Genomic DNA, 11529 nt, shown 5'->3' on the forward strand with positions numbered 1-11529 from the left:
AGTGGTTCGACGCGGACTTCCCCATGCCCGGGCCCCACGGGGGAGACAATGAAACCTTCGGCAACATCCTGAGGAATGGAGACCTCATCTGCCACCAACCTGAATCCATCAGCAAAGTGGAGTGCCGAGCCGAGAGCCACCACGGGGTCAGCATCCACGAGCTGGGCCAGGTGGTGCAGTGTCGCCAGGACGTGGGCCTGCTGTGTCGGAACCAGGACCAGAAGGGTGAGACCAGGACGTGCCTCAACTACCAGATCAGAGTGCTCTGCTGCGAGCCCCAGGAACACTGCCCTCCACCCACTGTCACAGGAGCCAGCACGACCAGTGTGAGTGTCAGTGTGCACACAGGGACGACCTTCCACGAAGCCATATCCAGTGCAACCTCTGTGCAGACAAGCGGCACAACCTCGGCTCCTACAACCAGTGCAACCTCTGTGCAGACAAGCACCACAACCTCGGCTCCTACAACCAGTGCAACCTCTGTGCACACAAGCACCACAACCTCGGCTCCTACAACCAGTGCAACCTCTGTGCAGACAAGCAGCACAACCTCGGCTCCTACAACCAGTGAAACCTCTGCTCAGCCAAAGACCACAACCTCGGCTCCTACAACCAGTGCAACCTCTGTGCAGACAAGTGGCACAACCTCGGCTCCTACAACCAGTGCAACCTCTGTGCACAAAGGCAGCACAACCTCGGCTCCTACAACCAGTGCAACCTCTGTGCAGACAAGCACCACTACCTCGGCTCCTACAACCAGTGCAACCTCTGTTCCTACATCTGAGACTACCCCGTTCCCACTGGGGACCACACCATGCAAGCCAAAGTGCAGGTGGACCAAGTGGTTCGACGCGGACTTCCCTATGCCCGGGCCCCACGGGGGAGACAATGAAACCTTCGGCAACATCCTGAGGAATGGAGACCTCATCTGCCACCGACCCGAATCCATCAGCAAAGTGGAGTGCCGAGCCGAGAGCCACCACGGGGTCAGCATCCACGAGCTGGGCCAGGTGGTGCAGTGTCGCCAGGACGTAGGCCTGCTGTGTCGGAACCAGGACCAGAAGGGTGAGACCAGGACGTGCCTCAACTACCAGATCAGAGTGCTCTGCTGCGAGCCCCAGGAACACTGCCCTCCACCCACTGTCACAGGATCCAGCACGACCAGTGTGAGTGTCAGTGTGCACACAGGGACCACCTTCCACGAGGCCACATCCAGTGCAACCTCTGTGCACACAAGCACCACAACCTCGGCTCCTACAACCAGTGCAACCTCTGTGCACACAAGCACCACAACCTCGGCTCCTACAACCAGTGCAACCTCTGTGCACACAAGCACCACAACCTCGGCTCCTACAGCCAGTGCAACCTCTGTGCACACAAGCACCACAACCTCGGCTCCTACAGCCAGTGCAACCTCTGTGCAGACAAGCAGCACAACCTCGGCTCCTACAACCAGTGCAACCTCTGTGCAGACAAGCAGCACAACCTCGGTTCCTACAACCAGTGCAACCTCTGTGCAGACAAGCAGCACAACCTCGGCTCCTACAACCAGTGCAACCTCTGTGCACACAAGTAGCACAACCTCAGCTCCTACAACCAGTGCAATCTCTGTGCACACAAGCAGCACAACCTCGGCTCCTACAACCAGTGCAACCTCTGTGCAGAGAAGCACCACAACCTCGGCTCCTACAACCAGTGGAACCTCTGTTCCTACATCTGAGACTACCCCGTCCCCACTGGGGACCACACCATGCAAGCCAAAGTGCAGGTGGACCAAGTGGTTCGACGCGGACTTCCCCATGCCCGGGCCCCACGGGGGAGACAATGAAACCTTCGGCAACATCCTGAGGAATGGAGACCTCATCTGCCACCGACCCGAATCCATCAGCAAAGTGGAGTGCCGAGCCGAGAGCCACCACGGGGTCAGCATCCACGAGCTGGGCCAGGTGGTGCAGTGTCGCCAGGACGTGGGCCTGCTGTGTCGGAACCAGGACCAGAAGGGTGAGACCAGGACGTGCCTCAACTACCAGATCAGAGTGCTCTGCTGCGAGCCCCAGGAACACTGCCCTCCACCCACTGTCACAGGATCCAGCACGACCAGTGTGAGTGTCAATGTGCACACAGGGACCACCATCCACGAGGCCACATCCAGTGCAACCTCTGTGCACACAAGCACCACAACCTCGGCTCCTACAACCAGTGCAACCTCTGTGCAGACAAGCAGCACAACCTCGGCTCCTACAACCAGTGCAACCTCTGTGCAGACAAGCAGCACAACCTCGGCTCCTACAACCAGTGCAACCTCTGTGCAGACAAGCAGCACAACCTCGGCTCCTACAACCAGTGCAACCTCTGTGCACACAAGCACCACAACCTCGACTCCTACAACCAGTGCAACCTCTGTGCAGACAAGCAGCACAACCTCGGTTCCTACAACCAGTGCAACCTCTGTGCAGACAAGCAGCACAACCTCGGCTCCTACAACCAGTGCAACCTCTGTGCAGACAAGCAGCACGACCTCAGCTCCTACAACCAGTGCAACCTCTGTTCCTACATCTGAGACTACCCCGTCCCCACTGGGGACCACACCATGCAAGCCAAAGTGCAGGTGGACCAAGTGGTTCGACGCGGACTTCCCCATGCCCGGGCCCCACGGGGGAGACAATGAAACCTTCGGCAACATCCTGAGGAATGGAGACCTCATCTGCCACCGACCCGAATCCATCAGCAAAGTGGAGTGCCGAGCCGAGAGCCACCACGGGGTCAGCATCCACGAGCTGGGCCAGGTGGTGCAGTGTCGCCAGGACGTGGGCCTGCTGTGTCGGAACCAGGACCAGAAGGGTGAGACCAGGACGTGCCTCAACTACCAGATCAGAGTGCTCTGCTGCGAGCCCCAGGAACACTGCCCTCCACCCACTGTCACAGGATCCAGCACGACCAGTGTGAGTGTCAGTGTGCACACAGGGACCACCTTCCACGAGGCCACATCCAGTGCAACCTCTGTGCAGACAAGCACCACAACCTCGGCTCCTACAACCAGTGCAACCTCTGTGCAGACAAGCAGCACAACCTCGGCTCCTACAACCAGTGCTGGCTCTGTGCACACAAGCACCAGAACCTCGGCTCCTACAACCAGTGAAACCTCTGTGCAGACAAAGAGAACAACCTCGGCTCCTACAACCAGTGCAACCTCTGTGCAGACAAGCACCACAACCTCGGCTCCTACAACCAGTGCAACCTCTGTGCAGACAAGCAGCACAACCTCGGCTCCTACAACCAGTGCAACCTCTGTGCAGACAAGCAGCACAGCCTCAGCTCCTACAACCAGTGCAACCTCGGTGCAGACAGAGTTAACAACCTCGGCTCCTACAAGTGCAACCTCTGTGCAGCCAAGCACCACAACCTCGGCTCCTACAACCAGTGCAACCTCTCTTCCTACATCTTTGACTACCCCACTCTGCTACTGCAACGCGTCAAGCACGTTGTACCCCCCAGGTATGTTGACTGTTCCCCTGTGTGTGGTTGTGCCCCCTCTGGTCCCAGTGCCCTCCTCTCAAAGCCTCAGTGTGCAGGAGACACAGGTGTGTCTTGTCTGTGATGGGCTAGGTGTGTTTCCAGGATCATAGTAAGCTCTCCATGAAGATGAAGTCTAGACCTCGGTGGGAGGGCCCCAGTCAGGCCAGCTCTTCCCTGGAGTCACTTCCTGGCCTTCAGTGCCTGCCTCTTCCTTTGTCCTGCAGGATCCATCATCTATGAAGTGACCGACCTATCGGGCCACTGCTATTATGCCTTTTGCAGCCTGGACTGCCACGTGGTCAAGCAGATGGCCCCCTCCTGTCCCACCAGCATGCCACCTCCCACCCCGACCACCTCCCCACCAGAGTCCTCCCCTTCTACCTCTGTGTCGGTCCCTCCACAAGGGTGCCCAAATGCAGTCCCCCCAAGAACGGTAACCTCACCTCTCCTGCCCTTCCCAGGGGCTCAGGGGGCCTGGGAAGGGACCCTCAGTGGTTTCCAACTAGAGAGTGTGGCATGAAGCGTGGGTGAAGGTCAGTGACTCCTGCGCTGATGCAGGCTGGCCATGACAAGCGGCCATCTGGTCTCCAGCTCTTCTGGATGGGGGCGCCAGGATCACGGGGCCCAAGGTTGAGATTCTGTTCCCTGTAAAGTGGGCTGGAGCAAGCTATTGTTTCTCGGGGGTGGGTAGAACAGCCAAGGACTGGAGACCAGAGTTGGAGGCAGGGGGCGCGGTGGAAAGGGGGCCGCCTTCACCAGCCAGAGCTCCCCCTACTCATCCCTGTGCCCTCTGGGTGGGTCTGGGGAAGGAGAGGCCTGGGGCAGGGCTGGCCCCTAGTCCCGGAAGGGTGGCTCTTCTCCCCAGGGAGACCCAGGCGCATGCTGAGCCCCGTGGGGTAGGTGCCAGGCGGGGACGAGGCCCTGTAGCTTTCTCTGCTTCCACAGAAAGGTGAAACCTGGCCCATGCCCAACTGCTCTGAGGCCACCTGCCAGGGCAACGGGGTCATCACGGTGAGCCCGCGCCACTGTCCGAAGGTGCAGAAGCCCACCTGTGCCAACGGCTACCCCGCGGTGCAGGTGGCTGACCATGACAGCTGCTGCTCACACTACCAGTGCCCGTGTGAGTACGCGGGTCGGGGCGGGGCGGGGCTCAGCGGCTGGACGGGACTGGGCGTGGCTGGGCGTGGCGGGGCGGGGCGCAGGGGCGGAGGCAGAGAGGGCAGAACGGAATCAGGCTGGACCCAGGGAGGACACCCCAAGATCAAGGCACCAGTGGTGGCGCTCAGCCTCCACCAAGGTGCCTCGCGGAGCCCTGCCCGGGCCTGGAGTCCCCGGGCCGCGCAGGGGTGAGGAGGCGGAGGGAGTCTGGTCCACTTCGGGCGCCTGCTGAACAGAGTTCTGTGCGGTGCCGGTGCGTGGGCCCCGACGGCAGGGTGGTCACCTGCTCCGCTTGGCGTGGGACCACGTGTCCCTGGGGTGGGGGGCGGCGGTGTGGCCCGTCAGGCGCTGGCTCCTCTGTGCAGGCGTGTGCAGCGGCTGGGGGGACCCACACTACATCACGTTCGACGGCACCTACTACACGTTCCTGGACAACTGCACGTACGTGCTAGTGCAGCAGATCGTGCCGGTGTACGGCCACTTCCGCGTGTTGGTCGAGAACTATTTCTGCGATGCGAAGGACGGGCTGTCCTGCCCACAGTCCATCATCGTTGAGTACCAGGAGAACCGCGTCGTGCTGACCCACAAGGCCGTCCGCGGGGTGATGACCAACGAGGTAGGCACGCAGCAGGGCGGCCCCCACAAGTGCCGGGCGGGCTGAGGGCGCCGGGCGGGCTGAGGGCGCCGGGCGCTGGCTGATCACCACCACCCCTCCCCCTCTCGTTCTGTTCCTCGCTGGTCACCGTCCAGATCATTTTTAATGGCGAGGTGGTCAGGCCCGGCTTCCAGAAAGACGGCATTGCCGTCTCCCAAGTTGGCATCAAGATGTACGTGAGCATTCCTGAGCTCGGCGTCCAGGTCATGTTCAGTGGCCTCATCTTCTCCGTGGAAGTGCCCTTCAGCAAGTTTGCCAACAACACGGAAGGGCAGTGTGGTGGGTGCCCGGCTCCCACTCCCCACCCTCCTGGCTCCGGGCCATGTCCGTGGTCATTCAACGTGGCTGAGTGTGTCTGGTGTGAGAAGGGTTGGCCTTGGGTGTGTCTCCCCCCGCCCCCGGAGCTGCACTCGGCCCCGGGCTGAGGCCACTGCATGGTGCTGAGCCTACAGGCAATTCTGCTTTCTGGTTGCACCAAGAATGTGCGACCACAGAGCCCAGGGCCCAGCCACGCGGCCCACACCTGAGGCCCACCCCTGTCATCCTTCCTGGGAACGGCCCCGGGGTCTGGCTTCTTGGAGGGAAAGGAAGCACACAGAGGTGGAGAGGCAGGTTCACACACTCCATCGAGTGCCGCCCGGAGATGCTGGGCCCGACCCTCGGCTCGGGGATGCTGAGCCCCCGGTGGGGCGCAGGAGGCCCCCTGACCGCTGCCCCCACGCTGCAGGCACCTGCACCAATGACCAGAAGGACGATTGCCGCCTGCCTGGGGGCGCGGTGGTGGCCTCCTGCTCCGACATGTCCGGCCACTGGAAGGTGACATACCCTGGCCAGCCGCCCTGCAACGGGCATCCCCCGACGCCTACCCCAGTGGAGCCCAGGACCTCGCCCACCCCGTGCCCACCTTCACCAATCTGCCAGCTCATTCTGAGCAAGTGAGATTCTGGGGCAGGGCTGGGGCAAAGGCAGGGGTGCTAGTAGTCCTGTTGACCCCACGCTGCCAGGCTGGTGGGAAGAGGTGGGCCTGCAAGGGGCTGCGAGGGAGAGGGGGTCACAGCTGCTGGGATGCCGGGTGCAGAGCCCCGTGGAGGCTGGCTGCGGGGCAGCCTCAGGCTCTGTGGCAGCTCATGGCCACAAGTCCTCAGCCAGCATGGCGCTGGGTGGGCAGGCCCCGGGGAACTCAGCGGAGAATTTGCAGAAAGAAAAACTGTGTTCAGCCAGACAGCCACCCCACCGCACACAGATGGCCCCAGGGGCCGGGGTCCCCGGGCACGTGGGTCGGCCCAGCGACATCCCTCCCTCGGGGCCCTTTCGGGGAAAGCCCGCAGCCGAGCAGCCCCTCCCTGGCGCTGCCCACGACCCCCGTGTTTGTGCCATAGGCCCTTCGAGCTATGCCACGCGCTAATCCCGCCCTGGCCGTACTACCAAGGCTGCGCCTTCGACCAGTGCCACATGCCCGGCGTGGACGTGGTGTGCTCTGCCCTGGAGCTCTACGCTGCCCGCTGCGCCTCCCTTGGTGTCTGCGTTGACTGGCGGGCCCAGACCAACTACACGTGCCGTGCGTGTCCACCCCCTCCCCCTCCCTCTGGGCAGTGGCATTCAAGAGGATGGGCACAGTGTGCGATCAGTGGGTGGGCCTGGGTGGTCAGGGTGGGCTTCTGGGAGGAGGAGGAGGGCTGGGCCCAGGATGCAGAGCATTTGTTTCCTGAGAGACAAGAGGGGGCATCCAGGTGAGAGCGTCTGGTCCTGGGGTGCAGGGGTCAGGGCTCGACCAGCAGGGCCTGGCCCGAGAGCTCCCGGCCCCGCCTGCCAGTGGGACCCAGGCCAGGGCCCCCGGCTGCTGCCCTGTGGCCTCAGGCGCGTCCTCCCCCCCCCCACAGCCTTCACCTGCCTTGCTGGCATGGAGTACCAGCCCTGCGGCCCGCCCACCCCCTCCTACTGTTGCATGGACAGCAGCACCAGCGCCCCGTAAGCACCTGCCCGCTACCGTGGGGACCCCCTCCCTGGCCCAGCCCATGTGCCCCCCAGAGGGCGCGGCCCGCTCACCCTCTGCTCCCACTCCCCACAGGGCGCTCCTGGGAGCCAGTCCCATCACAGAAGGCTGCTTCTGCCCGCAGGGCACGGTGTTCTACAGCTCGAGCAGGGAGGTCTGCGTGCCCGCCGACTGCAACAGTAGGTTCCCGGGCTGGGCTCCCCAGGCTGGGCTCTGGGCTTCCAGGCACTGCCCCTGGCTTTTCAGCCAGACCCCAGGGCTTTCTGCCATGACCTGGGGTCCCCCTGGCCCCAGACTGGGTCTGGCCGTGACGGGCTGGGGGCCAAGGTGGCCCAGCAGTGATCTTGCCTCTTTTCCTCCAGCTTGCCTGGGGCCCGGTGGGGAGCCTGTGGAGGTGAGTTGGGGCCCTCAGGGGCTGGGGGCTTCTCTCAGCCCTGGAGACTCACAGGATAGGCAGGAGGGCGGCCGGGGTTCTCTGGCAAGAGTCAGGACCCCCATGCACGGCCCTGGGGCCGGTGCACCCCATCTTCCCAGGGACCCCTCCCACCCACCCCTGCAGAGCCACGGCGTGCAGGACCGCCTCCTGCCTCCAGGCCCTCATGAGCCTCAGCTGCACCCACACCTCTGGAGACCACTTGCAGGCTCCGAGCCGTGGGTTTCTGCCCCTCCGGCCGTGGCCATGGGCTCTCTTGTCCCTCCCCTGACAGCCCGGCCACACGGTCAGCGTGGACTGCCAGGAGTGCACCTGTGAGGGCAGCACGCGGACCATGAGCTGCCGGCCCCAGGCCTGCCCCCCGGCCCCCACCTGCCCCGAGTCCGGCCACGTGCCTGTGCCCGAGGCCCTGCAGACCGGCCAGTGCTGTCCCCAGTACCACTGCGGTGAGCCCTTGGCGGGGGCGGGGGGCGCCGGGCTGGCCGGCAGAAGGGCTCCGAAATGTGGGCTACGGTGAGGTCGGAGCTGACCAGAAGCCTCATCCCTCGGGCAGCGGGCACCGCTCCGAGAGCCTACCCCCTGCCAGAGTCCTCCCCCACTCAGGATTTCTGGAGACCCCCCATAGGGGTGGCACTCAGGCCAGGGTGGGAGGCAGATCCCTGACGCCCCCTCTCTCCGCTGTAGCCTGTAACACCAGCCACTGCCCTGAGCCCGAGGCCTGCCCGAAAGGCTCACACGCCATCCAGACCTACAGGGAGGCGGCCTGCTGCCCGACCTACAGCTGCAGTGAGTGCCCTGGCTAAGCGGCGGCCAGGCAGGGGAAGCGGGGCTGTGGCAGCTGCTCCAGGGGCTGAGGGTGCATCTGCAGCTTTGCTTTCTCCCCCGAGCAGGCTGGAGCGTCTGCAGCATCAACGGCACCCTGTACCAGGTAAGAACTGGCGAAGGTTAGGCCCCCCTGGTGCGCAGGGACCAGAGTCCCCGTCCTGCAAGCTTCTCCGTGGCCGAGGCTGCATCCCTGCGGGGCCTGGGGAAGGTGCACTTTGGAGCAGCAGTAGGCTCTCCTGGGACCACAGCCCTTGTCCTGAACTTGACAAGGTCCCCAGACAAGCTTTCCCCTGGCCAGGTCCTCTAGAGCATGTGATGCAGCCTTGGGACTCTGTCCCCAAGACCGGGACCCCCGGCAGGAGGCACTCCCAAGGGTCATCCAGGGGGAGGACAGTCCACCAGGCCTGTCCCGCTGACACTACCCCTGACTCCTGCAGCCTGGCGCCATGGTCTCCTCGAGCCTGTGTGAAAAATGTTGGTGTGAGCTGCCTGGGGGAGCCCCATCAGACACCTTTTCGATCAACTGTGAGACCCAGATCTGCAGTACCTCCTGCCCCCTGGTGAGTGCCCCTGCACCCCGGCCTCCACACCCCCCTCCGCAGTGTCCAGAGGGGCTCAGGCCACGTCTTGCCTCCCTCAGGGCTTCAAGTACCAGGCTCAGGCCGGGCAGTGCTGTGGTGAGTGCGTGCAGGTGGCCTGCATCATGAACACCAGTGAAAGCTCTGCCCACCTCTTCTACGTGAGTAGTGGCCGCAAGGCCTTGGGGTGCGTTCTGGGCGGGGTCAGCCCCAACCCTGGACAGAGGGCAGAGTGCACAGTGATGGTGGGGGTGCAGGGTGAGTAGCATCCTGGCGCACTGGGGACCCTGGGGAGCCGTCAGAGCTAGGCAGCCTCTGGGCAGAGCCGCGGGAGCTCTGGAAGCCTGTTGGCTGGGGGCTGATGGACAGACACAGCGCCCACCCCAGCTGGAGTGGGCCCCGGGGAGGACCGCTTACCTGCTGGCTGGGACTCCCTGCAGCCGGGCGAGTCCTGGTCAGACCCTGGAGACCACTGCGTGACGCATGAGTGTGAGAAGCACTGGGATGGGCTCGAGGTGGTGACCACGAAGAAGGCGTGTCCCCTGCTCAACTGTCCTGCGGTGAGTCCGGGCAGCCCGCCCGCCCTTCCTGGGGGGCCCACAGTGGCCGGGGAGGATCAGTCCCTGTACAGGAGTGGGTGGCCACGATCAGCAGGTGGGCGGGCATGGATGCACCCTCCTAGTACCCACTCCCCGCCAATGGCACCGTGGTCCACACAGGACAAGGCTCTGCCCAGCGAGGACGGCTGTTGTCTCTCCTGCCCCCCACCCTACGAGAACCGTGAGTGGGTGGCTCTGCCGGGGAGGGGACGCGGATTCCCGCCTGCCCCGGGCCAGGGCTGACCTCTGCACACCCCCTGACCCTCCCCAGAGTTGACCTGCGCGATGCACTACCAGCTCCAGGTCCTCCGGCAGCAGGGCTGCAGTTCCTCCGGGCCCGTGCGCCTCGCCTACTGCCAGGGCAACTGCGGGGACACCACCTCCGTGTACGTGAGGCCGCCCCCACCCCACCCCGCGGGGCCACCACCCCGTGCGCGTGAGCCCCGACCCCACACTACCCTGCGGGACACCACCTCCCTGGGCGTGAGCCCTGACTCCGCCCCACCCCGCGGGGACACCACCTCTAAGCCCGTGAGCCCCGCCCCGACCCCGCACAGAAGGCTACTGCAGGGCAGTGCTCAGTAAGGTTCAACGGGGCCCGCCCGCCGGGGGCTGCGGGGAGTACCCCCGGGAAGGGACTGGAGGGACCAGGGGCCAGCAGGGGGCTGGGCTGGGGTCCAGGGACGGTGGCTCTTAGCCTGTTTGGAATCACACTCTTCTATTTACTAAGAAGCCCGCTGGGGTCCTGGGGCTGGTGGTTCGGGAGCCTGGCGGGCCCCTCCCTGCGGAGGCGGGGCTGCAGGAGGCGGGACCTCGAGGGGCGGGGCTAGGGAGGCGGGGTCTCGCGGGGCGGGGCCTCGCGGGCGCTGCTGAGCGGGCCCCGCCCACAGGTTCTCCCCGGAGGCGAACGCGGTCGAGCACCGGTGCAGCTGCTGCCGCGAGCTGCGCGTCTCTCTGAGGAACGTGACCCTGCGCTGCGAGGACGGCTCGAGCCGCACCCTCACCTACACGGAGGTGGAGGAGTGCGGCTGCAAGAACCTGCAGTGCGACTCCACCGGGGGCCTTGCCCTCTCGGCGGTGGCGCTGGAGCCAAGCCCGGAGAGCGGGCTCAGGCGCCGCGGGAGAAGGGCCCCGCGGGCCCGGCCCCTGCAGTAGAGGCCACAGCCCCGGCTTGGGCCTGGCGGCCGCGCTCCTCAACAAACCCGCAGGAACGCTTCTATTTGCTGCCAACGGCCTCCAAGGCCGGTGGAACCTGAGCCCCGGGCCAGGGAAGCACCCCCCCACCCCTTTCGTCCCTCCCAGGGTCCAGCTGCCCCCGTGTGCAGTGGCCCCAGGGGCCTGCTCAGGACCAGCCCCGCGGGCAGGGGGTGGGGAGGCTCCTCTGGCCATGGGTCCAGCCTCTTGGCCCCAGGCCTCAGCATCACAGCGGTCCCTCGATGTGGCGACTGGGGCTGCTCGGCTGGCCACTGGGAGGCAAGCCTCACCCCCCTTTCCCGCCCCTGGGCCTCAGGAAAGGGCCAGAGGATTTGTGAATACACTTGGAGCATTTTGCGATTCCTGGACTCCGTGTGATTTTTTAAGCTTGTCCGTAATACCCAGGAGAGGGGCGGGGGGTCAGGCGTGGGCCCAGGGTGTGGGCCCGGGACGGGGCAGGCCTGTTGACTGGTCTTCTGTGCGCTTGGATGGACAGAGGGTGTGCATGAAGGTTCAAGGGCGGGAGTCTCCTGTGTCCGCCCAGCTGAGCTGTCAGACAGGAGGGGCTCCGTTTTCTC

At 64.6% G+C, this 11529-nt stretch overlaps 1 protein-coding gene across 1 annotated transcript in view; it reads left to right on the top strand.

Moving 5' to 3' along the window:
* Window positions 1-11311, top strand: part of MUC5AC (mucin 5AC, oligomeric mucus/gel-forming) — a 31906-nt gene extending 20595 nt beyond the window's left edge. Inside the window, 21 exon segments of the mRNA XM_043922907.1 lie at window positions 1206-1714; window positions 2171-2439; window positions 2489-2608; window positions 3715-3949; window positions 4462-4636; window positions 5040-5290; window positions 5425-5608; window positions 6057-6264; window positions 6709-6887; window positions 7210-7297; window positions 7398-7501; window positions 7685-7716; window positions 8030-8201; window positions 8440-8541; window positions 8646-8683; window positions 9018-9140; window positions 9221-9319; window positions 9599-9718; window positions 9878-9938; window positions 10029-10143; window positions 10648-11311. Coding sequence (XP_043778842.1) covers window positions 1206-1714; window positions 2171-2439; window positions 2489-2608; window positions 3715-3949; window positions 4462-4636; window positions 5040-5290; window positions 5425-5608; window positions 6057-6264; window positions 6709-6887; window positions 7210-7297; window positions 7398-7501; window positions 7685-7716; window positions 8030-8201; window positions 8440-8541; window positions 8646-8683; window positions 9018-9140; window positions 9221-9319; window positions 9599-9718; window positions 9878-9938; window positions 10029-10143; window positions 10648-10912 — 3449 coding nt within the window. The 3' untranslated portion in view covers window positions 10913-11311.
* The last annotated feature ends 218 nt before the right edge of the window (window positions 11312-11529 follow it).

Source organism: Cervus elaphus, chromosome 2 (assembly GCF_910594005.1).
Source record: "Cervus elaphus chromosome 2, mCerEla1.1, whole genome shotgun sequence".
Lineage (NCBI taxonomy): Eukaryota > Metazoa > Chordata > Mammalia > Artiodactyla > Cervidae > Cervus > Cervus elaphus.